Source organism: Rutidosis leptorrhynchoides, chromosome 9, assembly GCF_046630445.1.
Source record: "Rutidosis leptorrhynchoides isolate AG116_Rl617_1_P2 chromosome 9, CSIRO_AGI_Rlap_v1, whole genome shotgun sequence".
Lineage (NCBI taxonomy): Eukaryota > Viridiplantae > Streptophyta > Magnoliopsida > Asterales > Asteraceae > Rutidosis > Rutidosis leptorrhynchoides.
The window spans coordinates 9,109,802-9,135,415 of record NC_092341.1 but is presented as its reverse complement, the minus strand read 5'-3'; the positions used below and the strand labels follow the sequence as shown (position 1 = coordinate 9,135,415).

At 36.2% G+C, this 25,614-nt stretch overlaps 3 protein-coding genes across 3 annotated transcripts; all 3 read left to right on the top strand.

Annotated features, from left to right (window-relative positions):
* Positions 1-1,069: 1,069 nt before the first annotated feature.
* LOC139865927 (uncharacterized) lies at positions 1,070-4,643 on the top strand. The gene is made up of 4 exons (XM_071854036.1): positions 1,070-1,162; positions 2,137-3,416; positions 3,972-4,148; positions 4,282-4,643. The coding sequence occupies exons 2-4, from the start codon at positions 2,142-2,144 to the stop codon at positions 4,501-4,503; spliced, it is 1,674 nt and encodes a 557-aa protein (XP_071710137.1). The 5' UTR covers positions 1,070-1,162; positions 2,137-2,141; the 3' UTR covers positions 4,504-4,643.
* Positions 4,644-5,327: 684 nt separating this feature from the next.
* On the top strand, positions 5,328-10,243 carry LOC139867723 (jacalin-related lectin 3-like). Its single transcript, XM_071856086.1, has 6 exons — positions 5,328-5,348; positions 5,717-5,914; positions 6,167-6,346; positions 8,539-8,736; positions 9,015-9,156; positions 10,023-10,243. Exons 1-6 carry the CDS (start codon positions 5,328-5,330, stop codon positions 10,241-10,243), a joined length of 960 nt encoding a protein of 319 aa, XP_071712187.1.
* Positions 10,244-21,304: 11,061 nt separating this feature from the next.
* Positions 21,305-25,217, top strand: LOC139867722 (agglutinin-like). Its single transcript, XM_071856085.1, has 8 exons — positions 21,305-21,340; positions 21,448-21,564; positions 21,691-21,792; positions 21,891-22,088; positions 22,353-22,554; positions 23,637-23,674; positions 24,386-24,586; positions 24,855-25,217. The coding sequence occupies exons 1-8, from the start codon at positions 21,305-21,307 to the stop codon at positions 25,215-25,217; spliced, it is 1,257 nt and encodes a 418-aa protein (XP_071712186.1).
* Positions 25,218-25,614: the final 397 nt, after the last annotated feature.

Here is a 25,614-nt window from a genome sequence, read left to right as displayed (position 1 = left end):
TAATATTTATGATTCTCAATCTTTCTAACTTAGTATTATAGTTTATTTTCGTCGTCTTTCGACGAAGAAAATTAAATAGGTGTTTGTATTAGAGATCGAGATGAGACATAATTTTAGGTCGTAGGACCGAGTTCTTTAAAATATTTATAAATTATGAGCGCTCCAAATTTTTTCGTTTAGTTATTATGAATATTTTAATTTTAATGTTAATGTTAATGTCAATATTCAACTAAAAAGAATTTAATAAATCATCAAGATCTTTGCTATTGCACTAATAATAATATACAAGAAAACACCTCATCTTTCCTCGCAAACTCGCACCATGCATCAAACATCGCTGACGGTGCGTGGTGTTTAGTGTCAAAATGTCATATCTTTGAATGGACTTATCTTTTGATTTTGAAAAAATACATGATATAAAAAAACGGTGATTAAATCGGAACCACGAGTCAAAAGATATGTACATTCAAAGGTTTTGTCCAACAAGCACCAAACAACATGGAGACATGCACCAAGCACCATGCAACAAGTATCAAGAACCAAGCACCACACAAGGTGCATGTTGCGTGGTTTTTAGAGCGTGTTTACGAGAAAAAGGGTGTCTTGCTGAATTTTTCGAAAGCACGCATCGCACACGGGTTTGCACGCATCATGTGTGATTCATGATGTAATCAGGAACATTTTTCGTAATTTTGATACTTTAAGGTCATAATGTTACTCCTTCCGTCCCATTACAAGTGTTCAGTATGATTTTTCAGAGTCTTTTTTGTTTAACTTTGACTCTAAATAATTTTATTCGTAGTATATAATACTTGAGGAAATTTATATCCATTAAAATACGATTAAAAAACAATCCATTCATATCATTTTCGTAAAAAGTTACATAACAAAAACAAAATTATTTAGAGTCAAAGTTAAACTAAAAGGATTCTGAGAAGTTAAACTGGACACTTGTAATGGAACGGGGTACGGGAAGAGTAAAAACTATTGGATTTTGCACAATTTCCCTTTCTAACGTACATTCTATAATGGGCCACAAGTTACTAGCCCATTTGGTCGTTAGCATATAGTCAATTAGTCAGCGCCAAAAACTGTATAACAACAGAACATACGGAACCCTAGAATTGCTGCCGGAGAAATCGTTTCGCCGGAGTTTACACAGGTTCTTCCTCAGAACCGATCCTTTCAATCCTGTTTGGTGAATTTAATAAATTTTGTTATGATAGATAATATATTTTTATAGTTATCACTGAAATTGATCGCAGTTCTGCAATTATGATCGACTTACATGCTGGATAAGTGATAAATGTGTTGATTATAATGCTTACAGTTTTTGATTCTTTGTTGAATCTCATTCGCTGGTTTAAATTTAATTGTTAGTACGATTTTATGGTTTTGTATTCTGTTTTGAGATAGGATTATTCTGAAATTATTGGCTTGTATGAATATATGCAGTTATGTATCTATCAATTCATATATCTCTGTTTGTGCTAATCATCATACCCTGCATGTAATCAATTTATATGTATAGATGTATACACTAAGGTAGGACACGTCTTTTTTTTCTTTTTTTTTTTTTTTTACTTATTTTCCGAATGTGTGATCTGTATAACTATACTCGAGGTTGCAAAATTCGCTACTCGGGGATTAATCGGGACTTTGGAATGAGTAATCGGCAATTCGGGGATTAATCGGGGATTAATTCTAAATATTAAGTTTCAAAAATTACATGTGTAAATATAGAAGAAAACCATAAACATAAACATATACTTTAACATAATTGTCTAAAATATTTTATTTTGTTCGAAACCTCTAAAGCTCTAGTTTAAATTCATGTTAAAATTGTGACCAATTTTGACTTTGACCGACTTTGATTACCAAATCCAATTTTGACCCATCAATCGACGTTGACTAAGTAATCAAGCCGATTTTAAAAAAAACGGACTGCTCTTAAGAATGAGTAATCAGGGCTTAATCGGTGAGTAATCAGGTTTTTTACAAACAGTGATATACTTGGTATTAAATAATGATCTACAAGTGTTTGGCTTCTATGTGATGTTTTTTTTATTTATATTTATTTTTCGAATATGGAAAGTAGTTTTTGCAGCATACACTAAAGTAGCTTGGTATGAACAGGCAAAATGTTTATGAAACGGATGATAGTCGATATGCAACTAAAGAGAAAATTTAAGAGAAAAAATTGGCTTGTTTCAAGAGTAGTAGTCAGGTGTAGAAAGAAACAGAAGATTGAGAAGGCTGAAAAAGTGGGTCAAGTAGTTGAGCCCGCGGATCTAATTTCGGAATTACCCGAACACATTATCCACCATATCCTTTCTTTTCTACGTCACCCAAGTGACGTAGCTCGAACAAGTGTGTTGTCTAAGAAATGGAGATCCATATGGGCTTCATTCTTCACATTTGAATTTGACCAGAAAAAGTTTTTAAAATCAGGTGCAGATCCTATTAAGAAATTTATAACTTTCGTTGACAACTCATTAACAACCAGACTTGGAGCAATGCATACTATACAGAAATTTAAGATTTCTTTTATTCAAGGTAGTATCGAGTTGGAACGTCGCGTTAATAATTGGATAACTTTTGCTTTGAACAAAAATGTCAAAGAGCTAGAGATTCATGTGAAAGTGAATAATAAAAAAAGATATTTTATGTTGCCTGATTCTGTGTTTAGTGCCACGTCACTAACTTCATTGAGGTTGTATGGTTGCGAGATCAATCAATTTGTTGCTGTTAATCTAATTAATTTAAAAGAGCTCTCGATTAAAAGTACTCGTGTTAATGAAGATGTGATAGAGAGTTTCGTTCAAGGCTGCCCGTTATTGGAGGATTTGAGGCTAGTAAATTGTAATGGGATAGGTCGTCTGCATATTTCAACTCCTGTTAAGCTTCGTACGCTAGAGTTACATGGCTGTGATGGGCTCATGTGGGTCAAGGTCGACCAACCTAGTTTACTGACCTTTGTTCATCGGGGGAAGGTCGGGTGTAACCGTCACGTAGATTTGAAAGGTTGTGAAAATCTTAAATATTTGACAATGGAAGATCCAAATTTGACAGATGAGTCTTTTCAAGATTTGATTAAAAAGTTTGTGAACCTTGAAAGAATTGTTCTGATTAAATGTATCGATCTCAAGCGGATAACCATTTTGAGCGATAAAATTAAGGAACTATCCGTGATTCGTTGCAGTTTTCTTGAGGAGGCCAACATCGATGCACCAAACTTATCTTTGTTGGAGTATTCAGGTGATATGATGCCTTTTTCGTCCGTGGATGTTGCAGGGTTGCATGAGGCAAAACTAAATTTGGAGATCGGAGAAAACAGACTTGAACCTGAGAAGCTGAACTTTTTAAAGAAGTTTGAGAATGATGGAGGTTGGAATTTGATTGTTAGCTCAAATAAGGTATCAATATATATTTTTTTAAGGGGATAATTGCATAAATATGTGAACAACTTGTGTTCAAATAAATTATCTAAAATAACCAACTTTTTCTATGCTAGAAAACCCAACAAAGTTCCGAGTAATTTTGATTTAAGGTCAACCATCTTTTATATAGGCAGTGTTGTAAACGATGTCCGTTGCGACGTTCTGGTGACTAGCCCGTCTCAACCCTGTCCCGTCTTCTAATAAGTCGGTCAACGGTCAAATGCGGGAAAGATCGGGTCATCTCCGGTCAAAAGTCAAAAATTCGGTTAAAATCACTCAAAAGTCGGTCAAATCGATCAAAATGGACGTAGTTTAGTGTTACTTATTTGTGATATATTAACGAAATAATAGCGATTGTATGTACAAACTGGTCAACGAATGTTATGCTGGAAAAAACAGACAGAAAAACACTGACTAAAGGTGGTTCCTTTTAGGCAATCAACACATCCTTTTACGATATAAATTCCCACCCAATTTATTGTTTTGCGAATCAATTTTTTTTATTTTGCTTCCGTGGCGTTTTTTTTACAGAATATAACTATCCTCGAAGACTTACAGAAAATCCCGCATCTGTCATCAGCAGATGATATGAAACTACAACTTACAAAGTCACCACTGAAGTTGAAGGGTTACGTTGATAACTTGCTCCGAATGTCTCGACCTAAGTCTCTGTCATTGGTGTCATCTTCCACTAGCGAGTTTCTAAAGGTAACGTGGCTTACTCTTTATATGATGATCAAGTTTTTTTTTTTTTTTTTTTTTTTTTTTTTAAGTATGTATGGTTAAATATAAATAATGTGTTGTTGATTGGTTAATGTGTTTTATTTTTCTTTTAAATTAGTATGTCAAGGAGAAGATAATGTCAAGAGAAAAGGATCCAAAATGCTGTAGATATTACGAGAGGAAATGTTGGCTTCATAGCATTAATCATGTAACAATGATGGAGGAGGAGGAGATTGAAGGAATTGGGACATCTCAAAATCATCTACAACAGAAGACTACATTCAAGTTTGACTGGCAGTGTAATAAATTGAGATATGGATGGTACTTAAATACCTGCTAGCTAGTAGTACATTTTTCAAAATAACTGTCTTTGATATTATTGTCCACTTTGTAGATTTCTAAAGCGGTGTGTTTTTATTAGTGAAAATATTTGACTTTTATCTCATTAATATTCTTTGAGGTTCAGTCTGATTAATTGTGTCACTCTTGTCTTGGTATTTATGCAAAGAAAAAGTGTCAGTGTTGACACATTTAGTTAGCAAAGGGTTGTTTCAACAAAATCCACATTCGTGAGATAGGGTATTGATAATGTGGGGTTAGGACGTCATGGCAGGGGCATTGTGGGTGTGGATGTTTGGCCTGAGTAGTAAGCATAACTCAATTTATTTGTTAAAATGTGTATATTATAGGCGATATCAAAATGTCCATATAAGATAATCAAGATGAGGTAAATGCAACTTACATAAGTATTGATTTACTTACATAAAAGCTCTTAAACTAGTGGTATATGAATATATACCACTTAAATTAAACAGCAACATAAAACCTTCACATGATAAATTAACATGAGATACATAAAAATAAAAAAATAAAAAATAAAAAAAATTAACAAAAAAATTAACATGAGAATGCAGCGTTAGAAACGTGATTTAATCACCATTTGACCCATATGAGATAAAAAATAAATAAATAACCCAAATAGAATCCATTCTTAAGAATAAGGATTGAAGTTGGGAAACATAAACACTTTGTAAAGATCTTTTCATAGCATTAGTTGTTTAATTCCATTTGTCAACGTATCTATGCAAAGAAAAGCAAGATTTAAGGATTCAGTGTTCTAAAAGGTTCATATTCAATGTAACAAACACCTGCAGTTTAAAGAGAATGGAATCAGAATCAGAACATGTTTAATGCAACTAACACCCGATTATTAATATATCAAAGAGATTGTAAAAAAATAGTACTGAGTTTCAATAGAATGGAATCAGAATCAGTGTAAATTTTATGCATGTGAATCACATGCTTAATTAGCACAGCAGTACCTTGTTTGCTCCCTTTAAATATACACCAATTTCTGTGCAAGAATATCAATTAAGTATACAGGATTGCATACAAAGCTACACATAGAAACATATTTGTTTACATAATTTGTTAAACCAAATTAACAATGGTAAGAAATCACATACCTTTGCTTAAATTTTGTTACATTGTTTAGTTTCTCTTCTATTTTTATTCTTATTGGAAAATGATCGTTTGATATTTGAATTTTACAGGGTAAAAGCGTACAAGTTGGACCGTGGGGAGGAAATGGAGGGAATCAATGGGATGACGGAGTACATAACGGAGTTAGAGAAATCAGTATTTTATACGGTACTAGCATCTACGCTATCCAAATAACATACGATAACAATGGTCAACCATTTCAGGCCGAAAATCATGCAGGCATTTGCCGTCATACCAAATCTGCTCAGGTACACAGTCACCCGTATCTCTCCGTGCTTTATTTATGGGTTAACTGTCTTAAAGTAGCAAACTTTACCCAAAAATTTCAGATTAATCAAAAGGTTAAATTATCACAATCATTTTACATGACAAATAATGAAAAGTTTGATAGATGCTACAGAATTTGGTTAAATTCGATATGTTTTCAGACACTTGACAGTTATCTAACTTAAAGCTAGATTTAGTTTATATGATCTGATTTTAATGTGGACTAATTTCAGATTAAGTTACAATTTCCGGATGAGATGTTGATAAGTGTTAGCGGGCGCTATTGCCCTGCGGTCTATGGAGGTCGGCCTGTGATTCGATCAATCACTCTTAAGAGCAATAAAAGAACTTTTGGGCCTTTTGGATTTGAAGAAGGAACACCCTTCAATTTCTTGACAAACGGTCAAAAGATTGTAGGTTTTTATGGAAAAACGGGTTGGTTTCTTGACTCATTCGGGCTCCATTTATCGTCATATAAACCAGCCATCTTCAGAATAAACCCGATGAAGTTTACAGGATTTTATCATCATGCTAACAAATATGTTGAACAACAGAAGACAAAGAGCAGCTCTAAACTATATTTTTGGGGCAAATGAGTATCTACTGAAATGTATTGTATAATGTTTGTGTTCATTTTGTTGAGTCTGTGTGATGTCTATCGTATTTCATGTTGTACAAGTTTTTATCTTTCAATAAGGTGCTGCAATGATTTCTTGAACCTTATAGATGCTAAATTTACATATCCAATTTTTATTTGTTCATTGTTGTCAACAATGCTTCAGGTTGTTATCGTAGTTGTTATTGTGTTTAATATGTAACCCGTAGATGCAATCGTTTATATACAATCTTTTGTGATCGCGTTCGTTTGATAATACAGATTCATATCATTTGGTAAATGAGTTCTTGAGTTCTTTCATTTTGTTGTTCTTAATTTTACAATAGCATGCTATTGTAACTTTTATTAGAAACATATATAGTAAGCAAAAGAATCTAGAAATGCGGTATATTCCATCTGTGTATTGCTTGTAGTGACTATTCGAATATGCAATCTAGAATATAATATATCAATTTGGACGACTAAAGTAGTTTGATTCTCAATAAAGTGAATGGCATAAAGAATTTACACGTGTAAGGTGAAATACCCCGTCCCACATCGGTAAGAGAAGGATATTATGAGTCCTTATAAGCTCAAAGTTGTAGTTAATTGTTATCTTCTATCAAGGTTTTTAGTTTAAATTTGAAGATACCCGGTTATTTCACTGCCCCTCATCATGAGGGGTGATGAGGGGCTGTTCGATTCATTTTTTATTTGCACACATGTTTTTATTTCTTTTTCAATGTATGTTACCTTCACACAAAATTTGCTTATGGTGCACACAGCCATACAAAAAATATGCGTGGTATGTAAATACTACAGGACATAGTATTAGGACCCATAGTAACATATATGTTGGACACAGCACAATACAAAATTGAGTTGTATTCACATATCCAATTCAAAACAGCAAATAGTATGCGAAATCTAAAAAACTCACTTTTGGAGACTTCATCGCAGGGGCATTTGTGGGTGTGGAACTGACCGGAATAGCATATATAACTCGATTTTTTGGTAAAAATGTGTATATTAGTAGTATTATCTTTATATATGTATTGAAAAATTTAATGTTCACAAGGGTCCATTTTTATATCCGAAACATAAAAATTAATGACACGACCCTGCTCATTGCTCATAAGAAGCAACATAAAACCTTTACATGATGAATTAGCAAGTATATTTTGAGCTAATAGACACATAAAGTTAATATTCATCATGATGAGTTAATATTCATCGGGCCAAGGTAAAAAATAGAAAATGATGAAAATACCCCTCCGTTTTTTTCTAAGCTGATGTAATCCTGGAGTTGAATTTTTACTTTCTATTCTCTACAAAAGTACTTTTACATTGATTACAACTAGGTGTCAACTTCAATCCATATTCTTAAGAATGGATTCCATTTGGGTTTTTTATATATATATCTCAAATGATTTGAATACTCAATTGGGTCATATGATGACATAAATATAAATGTAGATATAATGATGAAATCTCACGTTTTCTAATTGATAAAGTAATGCATTTATTTTATAATGTTGTCAATGTATATGTATGCAAAGAAAAGCAAGATTTAAGGATTCAGTGATATAAAGGTTCATATTCAATGTATATGTTACCAGGAGTTTAAAGAGAAGGGAATCAGAATCAGCACATGTTTAATTCAACTAACACCTAATTATTAAATCAAAAAAATTGCTCCGTACATGTTTTATGTATTAGAATTAGATGCTTAGCACAACAGTACCTTGTTTGCTCCCTTTATATATACAACAAATTTGGTGCAACAATATCAATCAAAGTATACAGGATTACTTACAAAGCTACGTAGTAACATATTTGTTAACCCTAATTTTGTTGGACTTTTTGAAAATGGTAAGAAATCTCATTTATCTTCTTAGATATTGTTAACCTTTTTTAATCTCGATTCTGATTTTTTTAAGATTTATGGGTTTAGTCTGATCACCATTTTTCTTTATTGAAAATGATCGTTGGATATTTGAATTTTTACAGGATAAAAGAGTACAGGTGGGACCATGGGGAGGAAATGGAGGGAATCAATGGGATGACGGAGTACATAACGGAGTTAGAGAAATCGGAATTTTATACGGTACTAGCATCTACGCTATGCAAGTAACATACGATAACAATGGTAAACCATTTCAGGCAGAAAATCATGCAGGCATTTACCGTCATACCAAATCTGCTCAGGTCACGTTCACTCCTATCACCCCGTGGTTTATTTATGGGTTAACTGTCTTAAAGTAGCAAACTTTACCCAAAAGTTCAGATTAATTAAAGGATTAAATTATCAAAGGTCATTTAACATGACAAATTATGAAAACTTTGCTACAGAATTTTGAACTTCTATACAACAGATCGAATTTTGGTAAAATTCAATTGTTTTCAGACTTAAAATTTTTTTATGTAGCTTAATGCTGGATATATATAGTTTATATGATCTGATTTTAATGTGGATTAATTTTCAGATAAAGCTACAACATCCAGATGAGATCTTGGTAGGTGTTAGCGGGCGTTATTGCCCTGCGGTCAATGGAGGTCAGCCTGTTATTCGATCACTCACTTTTAAGAGCAATACAAGAACATTTGGGCCATTTGGATTTGAAGAAGGTGTTGGGGTGCAAACCTATCCCACATAGGAGGGAGACAAAAACAAATGTATGTATATAAGTCTAAGGGGAAGTCCCTCTAATACCAATTTGTTTTAGAAAAGGATGGACTCTTGGGCTTATATTGCAGGAAATTGTGTTTGGGCTATGCGATCTTACAAATTGTTTCAGAGCTAGGCTATAGCCCGATGTGGTGAACAACGCAGTGGTGGCGCACCCCTAAGCGCATGGTGCGACATGGCACACCCCTCAGTTTGCCAACGATAATGGAGCCATGGTGCCTTATATCGAAAGTCTTCCTTCCCAAGACGTGGAAGTGCGGCGTGTCCCGATGGTGAAAGAAAAGTGAAAGAAAGAGATCGGCGGTATAAGAGGCGTGTCCCGGTAGTGAAAGAAAAGAGACCGGTGATATAAGATGGCGGGAGTATCGTTGAAGGGGAGGAAAAGAAAACTTCCCAAGACGTGGAAGTGCGGCGTGTCCCGATGGTGAAAGAAAAGTGAAAGAAAGAGATCGGCGGTATAAGAGGCGTGTCCCGGTAGTGAAAGAAAAAAGACCGGTGATATAAGATGGCGGGAGTATCGTTGAAGGGGAGGAAAAGAAAAGAGACCGGTGATATAAGATGGCGGGAGTATCGTTGAAGGGGAGGCGTGTCCCGGTAGTGAAAGAAAGGCTCGGTGATGTGGTCTTCGGTTTGAGGGGAGGATTGTTGGGGTGCAAACCTATCCCACATAGGAGGGAGACAAAAACAAATGTATGTATATAAGTCTAAGGGGAAGTCCCTCTAATACCAATTGGTTTTAGAAAAGGATGGACTCTTGGGCTTATATTGCAGGACATTGTGTTTGGACTATGCGATCTTACAGAAGGAACACCCTTCAATTTCTTGACAAACGGTCAAAAGATTGTAGGTTTTTATGGAAAAACCGGTTGGTTTCTAGACTCAATCGGGCTCCATTTATTGCCATCTAAACCAACCATCTTCAGAATAAACCCGATGAAGTTTACAGGGTTTTATCATCATGCTAACAAATATGTTGAACAACAGAAGACGAATAAGGGCTCTAAAGTTTATCTTTGGGACAAATGAGTATCTCCTGACTTTGTATGTTTGTGTTCATTTTGTTGAGTCTGAGTGATGTCTTGCTTATCTCATGTTGTACAAGTTTACATATTACGTAATAAAATATGCTTTGATCAACTTTTGACTTATTTGACCCATTTGACCCGTTCCTTACGGAATATTTTTACTATATATACCATATGATACGTTAAACATGAAACTTATTACAAAACATTCAATCCATGAAAACTAATTCAAACTTCGACCTCTAATATAAAATGTAAGGGTGCAAACCAAAGTCCCACGTCGGTCATGGGACAAAACAAATGTATGTATGTAAGTCTAAAGGGAAGTCATTTTATCATCAATTGGTTTTAGAATAGGGATGGACTCTTGGGTTTGTATTTCAGGACATTGTGTTTGGGCTATGCGATCCTAACATTAACGTGTCATATCTTAATGAATCTGTCTTCAAAGTTCGCACATTACACTCAAAATGTTTTCACCTCACTGCATACTTTGGCTGTATTATTTGTTTTTTGTAAATGATCAGATAATGCCAAAGAAGAAAACTTAAATGCTCTGTACATTACTTCTTGAAGAAGTACTCACATGTAGCGACCCCGACAAATCGTCAAATGACGGCGTCATCTACGTATGGTCCCATTACATGGTCGTAAGTCTTTATAACAAAGTTTGACCGAAAAGTATGTCGCATTCATTTCATAACTAAGGGTGTTTCAAAGTTTACAAAAGTAGTTCCCATAACAAGTACATAACAATGTTTAAAGTTTGTATGAAACACGTGCGACACGATTAAAAGTAGTCAAAAAGACGCTCCACGTATGCAAGTATACTCGACATCCAATGCAAGTATCAAATAGTATGAGCGGAAGCATGTATCACCTAAGTTCAAGGACCTGAGAAAAACATAGAGAATCTGTCAACGAAAACGTTGGTGAAATCATAGGTTTAAATAAGTAAATGAGTAATAGTAAGTTAAACCACAAGATTTGCAACATCGATAAAGCCATAGTACATTCTAAAAGTTAATATTCACGAGCACCCAATTATCAAAGCTTAACGTTCCGTCCGTTGAATACCCCATCAATTAGTGCTAGAACAACACTGTTCCCGAAAATATATTTCATTCGTAAACGGTAGCGAACCGTTTGAATGAGGGTTTGTCAAACCCATATGGCCATATAACATAAGTTCTCGCTTACACCATCTGATGTAACTAATGATAATCGGATTGAGGATTTTCGTTCTAAACTCGTATGTAGAATGTTTGTTTTCCCGTTCTTGTGTTCACTTAGTTCAAAAGAATCGTTTATGTTTTCTCATCCCAAAAGTAAGTTTAAAAGAGTAAAAGTGGGACTATGATCTCACCTTGTATGCACGAACCAAAAAGTACTTCGACAAGTAACGTGTGCAAAGAACAATGCTAGTCTTGACCTAAACAAATAGGTTGTATCAATAACGATAGTCACGAAGGGTCAAAGATGTTCAATTAGTCCTATGGCTCAATACGACTCGATTAATATAGCATGTGAAGCAAATTGTCAAGTTTCATGCAAGATACAAGTATAAAAGCATGTTAGGAAGATTGCATAATTAATTGGTTAAGTTTGACAAAAAGTCAAACTTGGTCGGGTCAAAGTCAACGAAAAAGTCAACATGTTCGGGTCGGGTCCCGGACAAATTTTCCATGCTAATTATTCATATACAAGTATATTAAAACAAGTTTCATGTGAATCGGAGGTCGGTAGCTAGTCAAACATTTCACGTTAAAAGGGACATGGAGGTCAGAATCTGTCCAGGCCAGTTGGCGCGCCGCGCGGGGTATGGTGCGCGCCGCGCGACCTGTAGTTCAGCTATTTTTCTGTTTTGCAAAACTATGCACGAGCCAAAATCAATTTTAACGCAAAACTTGACCCGTAAACACTTATAACGCCTATCATACATCGTTGGAAAGGTATTTTGACGAGGAATGCAACTAAACACATATCATCAATCAAACTTGCACTTAAAACAACCGAAAACCGCAATTAATGTTCCATAATCAATGCATACAAGTCAAAATTGCAATTTAATGATTTGGCAACCAAATTACATGAACGATATGCCGTTTCGAAGGTAATTAAGCATACAACACAACCTAACACTTACAAGTAACATTAACAAGCATTTAATGCATCAAAAATTCAATTTACTTCTATCAAACCCTAACCCCAAATCACAAATTCAACAATCTTGCATATGAAACTAATCCATGTCAACCTACATACCAATTTGAAGCTAGTGATGTTAGGAACACAATTAAAACATGAACTTTCATCATTCAACAACATATGAACACCTAAAACTCAAGATTAAGCAAGCATTCTTTCAATATGAACTAGTTACACCAAGATAGCAAGAACAAGCATACAAATCACATAATTATACTAGACTTGAGCCATAGACACTAATTAACAACCTTTTAACTCAAAAATCTCAAGAACACATAAAATTAGTGGTTTTAGAAAGTTACCCAAATTTGATGAGGTCGGTATGGAATCGAAGAGGAGATCACGAGGAGTTCAAATATGTAATTTGTTTGGCAAGATGACCGCTAACTCGATTTTGGATGATGAATCTTTGTATGGAAGTTGAGAGAAAAGTTGAAGTAGTAAGAGTGAAAGAGATGAGATTGAATGGATGAGGATGAGGGTTGACTCTTTGACCTAGTCAAAAGTTTCAACCCTTGGCAAGTTTGGTCCCTTAACTTTAAACCGGGTGTGGGAATTACCTAAACGAGATAATTCAACGCATATTAACGGGATGTGTTATAAACATATAACGGAACTTAAATAGTTAAACGGAAAAGTAAACGGAAAAAGGCGGGATGTTACATTACCTACACCTTAAAAGAAATTTCGTCCCGAAATTTAGGTAGGCGTAGTAGTCGTTGTTTCTTCCTCGGAATCTGACGTTTCCGGAACCGGGAATAGATGAGGGTGTTTCTTTCGCATTTGATCTTCTCTTTCCCAAGTAAACTCGGGTCCTCTTTTGGCGTTCCAACGAACCTTAACAATCGGGATCCAGCTTTGTTTTAATTCCTTCTCGACGTAGTCCACAATTTCAACCGGTTCCTCCACAAAATGGAGTTTGTCATTAATAGTAAGTTCCTCGAGAGGAACGACGATATCGGGCTCGGCAAGACATTTCTTCAAGTTAGATACATGAAAAGTAGGATGGACGGAGCTTAGTTGAGGCGGAAGATCCAAACGATACGCAACGGTTCCAACACGTTCTAAGATTTCGAAAGGACCAACGTACCGCGGATTTAGTTTCCCACGTTTCCCAAAACGGATGACACCTTTCCAAGGTGCGACTTTTAACATGACGCGGTCACCGACTTGAAATTCGAGGTCTTTGCGTCTTTTGTCGGTATAGCATTTTTGACGACTCCGGGCCGTCCGAAGCCTATCTCGGATTTGAAGAATCTTCTCGGTGGTTTCGTGAATGAGATCGGGCCCGGAAATTTGCACGTCACCCACTTCGGCCCAACAAAGAGGAGAGCGACATTTTCGACCATATAACGCTTCAAAAGGTGCGGCCTTAATACTCGCGTGATAACTATTATTGTAAGAGAATTCGGCGAGAGGTAAGTGATTGTCCCAAGCTTTTCCAAAATCAACAACGCAGGCTCGTAACATATCCTCTAAGGTTTGTATTGTACATTCACTTTGCCCATCGGTTTGGGGATGATATGCGGTGCTCATGTCCAAACGCGTTCCCAGCGCTTCTTGTAACGTACGCCAAAATCTAGAAACGAAACGACCATCTCGGTCGGAGATAATCGATAAAGGTACACCGTGTCGGGCTACAATCTCCTTAATGTATAGTCGTGCAAGTTTCTCCATTTTGTCGGTCTCTTTCATGGCGAGAAAGTGCGCGGATTTGGTGAGGCGATCGACAATGACCCAAATAGTATCATAATCGCCTGACATTTTTGGTAGTTTGGTGATAAAATCCATCGTGATCCTTTCCCACTTCCATTGCGGGATCTCGGGTTGTTGAAGTAACCCGGACGGTCTTTGGTGTTCGGCTTTGACTTTAGCGCAAGTCAAACATTTGGCAACGTAAGTAGCGACTTCCTTTTTGATGTTCGGCCACCAATATCGTTCTTTAAGGTCGTGGTACATCTTATTGGCGCCGGGATGAATCGAGTATCGCGATTTGTGGGCTTCGTCTAGGATGAGGTTTCGTAAGTCGCCATATCTAGGCACCCAAATTCTTCCGGCGTAATATCGAAGTCCGGTCTCCTTAACTTCGAATCGGGAGACGAGAATGTTTAAAAGTTCGCGTGCGATGTTGTTGTCTTTAAGAGCCTCCTCTTGGGCTACACGAATTTGGCTATTAAGGTTGGAGTGAATGGTGATGTTTAAAGCTCGGACACGAAGAGGCACCGCTCTTTCCTTTCGACTTAAGGCATCGGCCACTACATTTGCCTTTCCGGGGTGATAACGAAGCTCGCAATTATAATCGTTCAAGGTCTCAATCCACCTTCGTTGTCTCATGTTTAGTTGCTTTTGATCGAAGATATGTTGGAGACTTTTGTGATCGGTAAAGATGGTACTTTTGGTACCAAGAAGATGATGTCTCCATAACTTAAGTGCAAAGATGACGGCACCGAGTTCAAGATCATGTGTCGTGTAGTTTCGTTCATGGACTTTGAGTTGTCGAGAGGCATAAGCAATGACTTTCTTTCGTTGCATTAATACGCATCCATAACCGTTTTTCGAGGCATCACAATATACAACAAAATCATCATTGCCTTCGGGAAGTGACAAGATAGGAGCGGTGGTTAGCTTAGTTTTCAAGATTTGAAAAGCGGTTTCTTGTTCGGATGTCCAAATGAATTTTCGTTCCTTGTGAGTTAACGCGGTTAGAGGGCGAGCGATTAAGGAGAAATCCTTGATGAATTTACGATAGTAACCGGCGAGACCCAAGAATTGACGAATTTGAGTAGGAGTAGTAGGAGTCTCCCATTTACTAATGGCTTCGATTTTCGCGGGATCGACTTTAATGCCTTGATCACTTACAACATGACCGAGGAATTGAACTTCCTTCAACCAAAATTCACACTTGGAGAACTTGGCATAGAGTTGTTCTTTTCTCAAGAGTTCAAGCACGAGTCGGAGATGTTCTTTGTGTTCCTCTTCGTTTTTAGAATAGATCAAAATATCATCGATGAACACGATAACGAATTCGTCGAGGTAAGGTTTGCACACGCGGTTCATGAGATCCATGAACACCGCCGGTGCGTTAGTGAGACCGAAAGGCATGACAAGGAACTCATAACTACCATAACGAGTCCGGAAAGCGGTTTTGGAGATATCTCCCCCCTTAACCCTTAGTTGATGATAACCCGAACGGAGATCGATTTTTGAATATACACGAGAACCTTGTAGTTGATAAAAGAGGTCATCGATGCGAGGAAGAGGATATCGGTTCTTAACCGTCAATTTGTTTAGTTCACGATAATCAATGCACATTCGTAGGGATCCGTCTTTCTTCTTGACGAATAAAATCGGAGCGCCCCATGGTGAATGGCTAGGTTGAATGAAACCACGGTCAAGTAACTCTTGGATTTGACTTTGTAATTCTTGTAATTCGGATGGAGCGAGTCTATACGGTGCACGCGCTACGGGTGCGGCTCCTGGAATAAGATCGATTTGAAATTCAACCGGTCGATGAGGTGGAAGACCCGGTAATTCGTCGGGAAATACATCGGAAAAGTCACTAACAATTGGCACATCTTCGATACGCTTTTCGTCGGCCTCGACTTTCTTAACGTGAGCAAGAATCGCGAAACAACCCTTGCGAAGTAGCTTTCGGACTTTAAGGCACGAAACGAGATTGAGTCCGGTGCAATTTTTGTCGCCATAGACAATCAATGGTTCACCATTCTCGATAGGAATTCGAATTGCGTGAAGATCGCAAAGAATGTGAGATTTATTTTTGACCATCCAATTCATACCGATTATTACATCAAAACTCCCTAATTCCATGGGTATCAAGTCAATTTCAAATTCCTTACCCAAAATGTTCAAAGTACACCCCCGGTAATATGTGTCGGCACTTAAGAGTTTTCCGTCGGCCACTTCGATAGAATAAGTAGTATCTAAGGGGTGTGGTGGAGTGCAAAGAGTAGGAGCCAAAGTCTTAGACACAAAACATTTATCGGCACCCGAATCGAATAAGCAAGTAACATAAGTGTTGTTGAGAAGAAACGTACCCGTGACTAGTTCATTGTCATCTCGGGCTTCCTCGGTGTTGATGTTAAAGGCTCGGCCTCGGTTGTTGGGGTTGGTTTTCTTTTTCGGGCATTCGTTCTTATAATGGCCCGTTTGGCCACATTCGTAACAAGTGACCGTTTTTGGAGGATTGGGCCCCTTTCGAGCAACGGGGGCGGTGCTTGTGCAATTGTTGGCCCTATGACCAACTCCTTGGCAACGGTGACAAATTAGCTTGTTACATTCGCCGTAATGATGTTTGTGGCACTTGTTGCACCAAGGTAAGTTTCCGACATAACCCTTCTTGCCGTCGTTGTTGAAAGGCTTTTTGGTGAAGGTGTTGTTGTTGTAGTTGGTTGATGGAGTGGCTTCCCATTTCCTTTTGTTGCCACCCGACTTGTCCTCGGCCTTAGGAGCCGGCACTACGATTTCGTCAACCGTTTCGATTAATTGACGGGCCATGTTCATAGCGGCTTGATGAGTAGTGGGTTTGGATGACATCACCCCTTGTTTGATGCTTTTTGGAAGACCGAGCATGTAGAGCTCAATCCTTTGAGATTCGGGGTTAACAAGATTAGGACACATTAAGGATAGTTCGGCGAAGCGTTGATTATAAGCCTTAAGATCGTTTCCGACCGCTTTCAAAGCTCTTAGTTCTTCCTCGAGCTTTCGGGTTTCTTCGCGCGGAAAGTATTCGACAATCATCTTTTCCTTCAAATCGGCCCAAGAGAGGGCATGAGCTTCATCGGTACCCACCGATTGAACATAGGTGTTCCACCAAGTGAGAGCAACACCGGAGAACGTGTGGGTGGAGTATTTGACCTTGTCTTGATCACGACAACCGCTTATGCTAAAGACGGCCTCGGTTTGTTCAAACCAACGAGTAAGCACAACCGGTCCACCGGTTCCATCATAAGTGTGAGGTTTGCACCCCATGAAAGCTTTGTAGGAGCATCCCTCGTTTGAGTTACCGGCCCCATTGTTGTTGTTGTTGTTGTGGTTGTTGTTATTGTTATTGTTGTTGGAAGAGTGACCGGCCATGGCCGCATCTACGGCGGTAGCTATCATTCGTTCGAGAGCTTGTTCGGGAGTTTCGTTGCGGCGTACACGACGAGGAGCCATTGTTCCTTCAAAACAAAAGAATACCGTTGGTTAGTATTCTAAATAATACTAACCGCGATATGGAATAAAGATAAAGAGAAAATTATCCTTGACTCGCCTTAGATTCTTTATGGCATAATGTCGGTATGTTCATATGAGTCACCGTAATATAATTTCCGGGAATTATATTACCCTAATTCATATGTGCATTCGACATTACATCATATAGTCAAGGTGGCGTGTCAATTAAATTATACAACGCAAGATTTAGATAGAATAAGAGTAGATATGAGTAAGAGAGTTCGAGTATAAATGCACAAATAGTCAAGTAATTCCTACGTCAAGTCTATATGCCGGTTGTAGTCTAGACTCACCAATGTACCCTAAGACTCGGGGTTGACACCAATGAACTCTAAATCCCTACAACCAAAGCTCTGATACCACTTGTAGCGACCCCGACAAATCGTCAAATGACGGCGTCATCTACGTATGGTCCCATTACATGGTCGTAAGTCTTTATAACAAAGTTTGACCGAAAAGTATGTCGCATTCATTTCATAACTAAGGGTGTTTCAAAGTTTACAAAAGTAGTTCCCATAACAAGTACATAACAATGTTTAAAGTTTGTATGAAACACGTGCGACACGATTAAAAGTAGTCAAAAAGACGCTCCACGTATGCAAGTATACTCGACATCCAATGCAAGTATCAAATAGTATGAGCGGAAGCATGTATCACCTAAGTTCAAGGACCTGAGAAAAACATAGAGAATCTGTCAACGAAAACGTTGGTGAAATCATAGGTTTAAATAAGTAAATGAGTAATAGTAAGTTAAACCACAAGATTTGCAACATCGATAAAGCCATAGTACATTCTAAAAGTTAATATTCACGAGCACCCAATTATCAAAGCTTAACGTTCCGTCCGTTGAATACCCCATCAATTAGTGCTAGAACAACACTGTTCCCGAAAATATATTTCATTCGTAAACGGTAGCGAACCGTTTGAATGAGGGTTTGTCAAACCCATATGGCCATATAACATAAGTTCTCGCTTACACCATCTGATGTAACTAATGATAATCGGATTGAGGATTTTCGTTCTAAACTCGTATGTAGAATGTTTGTTTTCCCGTTCTTGTGTTCACTTAGTTCAAAAGAATCGTTTATGTTTTCTCATCCCAAAAGTAAGTTTAAAAGAGTAAAAGTGGGACTATGATCTCACCTTGTATGCACGAACCAAAAAGTACTTCGACAAGTAACGTGTGCAAAGAACAATGCTAGTCTTGACCTAAACAAATAGGTTGTATCAATAACGATAGTCACGAAGGGTCAAAGATGTTCAATTAGTCCTATGGCTCAATACGACTCGATTAATATAGCATGTGAAGCAAATTGTCAAGTTTCATGCAAGATACAAGTATAAAAGCATGTTAGGAAGATTGCATAATTAATTGGTTAAGTTTGACAAAAAGTCAAACTTGGTCGGGTCAAAGTCAACGAAAAAGTCAACATGTTCGGGTCGGGTCCCGGACAAATTTTCCATGCTAATTATTCATATACAAGTATATTAAAACAAGTTTCATGTGAATCGGAGGTCGGTAGCTAGTCAAACATTTCACGTTAAAAGGGACATGGAGGTCAGAATCTGTCCAGGCCAGTTGGCGCGCCGCGCGGGGTATGGTGCGCGCCGCGCGACCTGTAGTTCAGCTATTTTTCTGTTTTGCAAAACTATGCACGAGCCAAAATCAATTTTAACGCAAAACTTGACCCGTAAACACTTATAACGCCTATCATACATCGTTGGAAAGGTATTTTGACGAGGAATGCAACTAAACACATATCATCAATCAAACTTGCACTTAAAACAACCGAAAACCGCAATTAATGTTCCATAATCAATGCATACAAGTCAAAATTGCAATTTAATGATTTGGCAACCAAATTACATGAACGATATGCCGTTTCGAAGGTAATTAAGCATACAACACAACCTAACACTTACAAGTAACATTAACAAGCATTTAATGCATCAAAAATTCAATTTACTTCTATCAAACCCTAACCCCAAATCACAAATTCAACAATCTTGCATATGAAACTAATCCATGTCAACCTACATACCAATTTGAAGCTAGTGATGTTAGAAACACAATTAAAACATGAACTTTCATCATTCAACAACATATGAACACCTAAAACTCAAGATTAAGCAAGCATTCTTTCAATATGAACTAGTTACACCAAGATAGCAAGAACAAGCATACAAATCACATAATTATACTAGACTTGAGCCATAGACACTAATTAACAACCTTTTAACTCAAAAATCTCAAGAACACATAAAATTAGTGGTTTTAGAAAGTTACCCAAATTTGATGAGGTCGGTATGGAATCGAAGAGGAGATCACGAGGAGTTCAAATATGTAATTTGTTTGGCAAGATGACCGCTAACTCGATTTTGGATGATGAATCTTTGTATGGAAGTTGAGAGAAAAGTTGAAGTAGTAAGAGTGAAAGAGATGAGATTGAATGGATGAGGATGAGGGTTGACTCTTTGACCTAGTCAAAAGTTTCAACCCTTGGCAAGTTTGGTCCCTTAACTTTAAACCGGGTGCGGGAATTACCTAAACGAGATAATTCAACGCATATTAACGGGATGTGTTATAAACATATAACGGAACTTAAATAGTTAAACGGAAAAGTAAACGGAAAAAGGCGGGATGTTACATCACATCCTTAGAAATGTTAGTTAATACGAGTAATAGTGATAGTGATTAAGTTTTAAGAAGTATTTTCTTGAGTTTGTTTGATGTCTAGCCTATATTGTAATAATTTTAAGAAACATGGATGCTAAGCAAAAGAATCTAGAAATGTGGTCAAAATTCCATCTGTGTATTGCTTGTAGCGACAATAGCGAATATGCAATCTAGAATATAATATGTCAATTTGGACAACTTAAGTAGTTTGATTTCTCAATAAAAATAATGGCGTTAAGAATTACATATAATCATATTCATTTTTAATTTGCACACATGTTTTTATTTCTATTTTAGTATGTTACTTTCACAAGTAAATGTTTATGATGCACAAGAAATTGTTTTGGGTGTGTAAAGAGTACAGGTCATGTTATTAGGACCCATAGTAAGAGAACATATTTGAGTTGTATTCACATATCCAATTGAAAACCGAAAATAATAAACCTAAGCCATATGCGAATTAAAAAAAAAATCACTTTTGGAGACCTCATGGCAGGGGCATAGTGGATGTGGATGTTAGGCCCGAATAGCAAGTATAACTTGATTTTTTTTTTTTTTTTTTTTTTTTTGTTAAAATGTGTATATCATAGGCGATATTAAAATGTCCATTGCAATAATCGATATAAGGTATATGGAATTTTTATAGGTACTGATTTCCTTACATAAAAGCTCCTTCAATAGTGTTATTTGAAGCAACACAAGTTATAAAAGTTGACTCATAAGTAGCAACAAAATACCTTTACCTGATGAATTAGCAAGTACTACCTCCGTCCCACTACAAGTGTCCACTTACTTTTTGCACACAGTTTTAGGAAATCCCACTAACTCCATTCTCAACCAATCAGAAATCTTCTCTCTCCAGAATAACCTCTTCTCATTGGTTGAAACACAAAGTGGACACTTGAAATGGGACATCCCAAAATGGAAATGTGGACACTTGTAATGGGACGGAGGGAGTATATCATTATTGAGAAATGGGTAAAACGGGTCAAATGATGATAGAAATATAGATGTAGATATAATAATGAAGAAATCACGTTTTCTAATTGAAATAGTATAATACATTACTTTTATCATGTTGTCAGGGTATGTATGCAAATTGCAAAGAAAAGCAAGATTTAAGGATTCAATGTTCTAAAAGGTTCATATTCAATGTAACAAACACCTGCAGTTTAAAGAGAAGGGAATCTGAATCAGCACATGTTTAATGCAACTAACACTTGATTATTATTATTATTAATAGAAGATATTAAAAAGACTGCATGTTTTATGTACGTGAATCAGATGCTTGGCACAACAGTACCTTGTTTGCTTCCTTATATTTACAGCAATTTCTGTGCAAAAATATCAATCAAGTATACCGCATTACTTACAAAGCTACACGTAGTAACATATTTGTTCGTACTAATTCTTTGGACTATTTAACAATGGTAAGAAATCCTTTACATGTGCTTAGATTTTGTTAACTTTCTTAAATCGCCATTTTTCTTTATTGGAAAATGATCGTTCGATATTTGAATTTTTACAGGATAAAAGCGTACAAGTGGGACCATGGGGAGGAAATGGAGGGAATCAATGGGATGACGGAGTACATAACGGAGTTAGAGAAATCAGTATTTTATACAGTACTAGCATCTACGCTATCCAAATAACATACGATAACAATGGTCAACCATTTCAGGCCGAAAATCATGCAGGCATTTGCCGTCATACCAAATTTGCTCAGGTACACAGTCACCCGTATCTCCCCATGCTTTATTTTTGGGTTAACTGTCTTAAAGTAGCAAACTTTACCCAAAAGTTTCATATTAATCAAAGGGTTAAATTATCACATATCATTTTACATGACAAATAATGAAAAGTTTGATACTTACTACAGAATTTTGGTTAAATTCGATATGTTTTCAGAGACTTAAACAATTATCTAACTTAAAGCTATATATAACTTATTAATTTTATATGATCTGATTTTAATGAGGACTAATTTCAGATTAAGTTACAATTTCCGGATGAGATCTTGATAAGTGTTAGCGGGCGCTATTGCCCTGCGGTCTATGGAGGTCGGCCTGTTATTCGATCACTCACTTTTAAGAGCAATAAAAGAACATTTGGTCCATTTGGATTTGAAGAAGGAACACCCTTCGATTTCTTGGCAAACGGTCAAAAGATTGTAGGTTTTTATGGAAAAACAGGTTGGTTTCTTGACTCAATCGGGTTTTTATTATCGCCCGTTAAACCAGCCATCTTCAGAATAAACCCGATGAAGTTTACAGGGTTATATTTTCATCCTAGCAAATATGTTGAACAACAGAAGACGAACAACGGCTCTAAACTTTATTTTTGGGGCAAATGAGTATCTCCTGCATATGTATCATGTTTGTGTTCATTTTGTTGAGTTTGTGTGAGGTCTAGCCTATTTCATGTTGCACAAGTTTTTATCTTTCAATATTGTGCTGCAATGATTTCTTGAAGCCTATAGATGCTAAATAAAGTTACATATCCAATCCTTATTTTGTTCATTGTTGTCAACAATATTTCAGGTTGTTTATTATATAAGTTGTAGATGTAATCTGTTGAATTCAATCTTTTGTGATCGTTTTCGTTTGATATTACAAAGTCATATCTTTCGGTTAATGAGATCTTGAATTCTTTCATTGTTTTGTTCTTAATTTTACAACAGTATGCTATTGTAACCATTTTTAGAAAAACACATACAAACACACTACACACACTAAGCAAAAGAATCTAGAAATGGGGTCAAAATTCCATCTGTGTATTGTTTGTAGTGACTTCGCGAATATGCAATCTACAATATAATTGTATAATACTGTATGTCTATTTGGACAACTAAAGTAATTTGATTTCTCAATCAAAAGAATGGCATTAAGAATTTACATATATCATATTCATTTTTTTTTTTTTTTTTATATGCACACATGTTTTTATTTCTATTTTAGTATGTTACTTTCACAAGTAAATGTTTATGATGCACAAGAAATTGTTTGGGGTGTGTAAATAGTACAAGTCATATTATTAGGACCCATAGTAACATATGCATATGCATAGGTGATAGGACACTACAGACAACATGATTGAGTTGTGTTCACATATCCAATTTAAAATAATAAGTCTAAGCCATTTGCGAAATAAAAAACCTCACTTATGGAGACTTCATGGCAGGGGCATAGTGGGTGTGGATGTTAGGACCAAATAGCAAGTATAACTCGATTTTTTTTTTTTTTTTTTTTTTTTTGTTAAAATGTGTATATTATAGGCGATATCAAAATGTCCATTGCAAATAATCGATATGAGGTACACGGAATTTTAATAGGTACCGATTTCCTTACATAAAAGCTCCTTCAATAGTGTTATTTGAAGAAACAAATTATATAATTCGACTCATAAGTAGCAACAAAAAACCTTTGCATGATGAATTAGCAAGTATATCATGATTGAGAAATGGGTCAAACGAGTCAAATGATGATATAAATATAGATGTAGATATAATAATGATGAAATCACGTTTTCTAATTGAATTAGTATAATAATACATTTCCTTTATCATGTTGTCAATGTATGTATGCAAATTGCAAAGAAAAGCAAGATTTAAGGATTCAGTGTTTTAAAAGGTTCATATTCAATGTAAGTAACACCTGCAGTTTAAAGAGAAGGGAATCAGAATCAGCACATGTTTAATGCAACTAACACTTAATTATTAATAATAGAAGATATTAAAAAGAGTGCATGTTTTATGTATGTGAATCAGATGCTTAGCACAACAGTATCTTGTTTGCTTCCTTTATATTTACAGTAATTTATGTGCAAAAATAATCAATTAAGTATACAGGATTACTTACTTACAAAGCTACACGTAGTAACATATTTGTTCACACTAATTTGTTGGACTATTTAACAATGGTAAGAAATCCTCAAATCCCATATATGTGCTTAGATTTTGTTAACCTTTTTAAATCGCCATTTTTCTTTATTGAAAATGATCATTCGATATTTGATTTTTTACAGGATAAAAGCGTACAAGCGGGACCATGGGGAGGAATCGGAGGGAATCAATGGGATGATGGAGTACATAACGGAGTTAGAGAAATCAGTCTTTTATACGGTACTAGCATTTACGATATCCAATTAACATACGATAACAATGGTCAACCATTTCAGGCCGAAAATCATGCAGGCATTGGTCGTACCCATACCAAATCTGCTCAGGTACAAGTTCACCGTATCTCCACATGGTTTATTTATGGGTCAAGTGTCTTAAAGTAGCAAACTTTACCCAAAAATTTCAGATTAATCAAAAGGTTAAATTATCACAGATCATTTAACATGACAAATAATTAAAACTTTGATACATGCTACAGAACTTCTGTACAAAAGAATTTTGGTTAAATTCAATATTTTTTCAGACTTAAACAGTTATTTAACTTAAATCCGGATATAGTTTATATGAACTGATTTTAATAAACACTAACTTCAGATTAAGCTACAATATCCGGATGAGATCTTGGTGGGTGTTAGCGGGCGCTATTGCCCTGCGGTCTATGGAGGTCGGCCTGTTATTCGATCACTGACTTTTAAGAGCAATAAAAGAACATTTGGGCCATTTGGATTTGAAGAAGGAACACCCTTCAATTTCTTGACAAACGGTCAAAAGATTGCAGGTTTTTATGGAAAAACTGGTTGGTTTCTTGACTCAATCGGGGTCCATTTATTGCCTTCAAAACCAGCCATCTTCCAAATGAACACGTTGAAGTTTACAGGATTTTATCATCATGCTAACAAATATGTTGAACAACAGAAGACGAAGAAGGGCACTAAACTTTATCTTTGGGCCAAATGAGTATCTCATGCATTTGTATGTTTGTGTGTTAATTTTGTTGAGTCTGATTGATGTACAAGTTCCAATCTTTCAATAAAGTTACGTATTCGATATTCGGTCAATCTCATCCTTATTTTGTTCATTGTTGCCAACCTAATCAACTAGTAGAATATCAAACATCCAGCAGAAACCACTTAGTTCATTCATTCAAAAAAGCACATACAAAATGGTATTTAAGCGAAAAGAAAGCATGACATAACACAAACCTAATCAGTTAAGTTTTTGATTTCCATCCGAAATCATAGACTGATATGTCATAACTAAAAACAATATGACAAAAAAGGTAAAGATTAGTAAAAGTCATAAGTATTTTGTTAGATAAGTCAACAGAAAGTCAACAATACTTCAGGTTGTTATC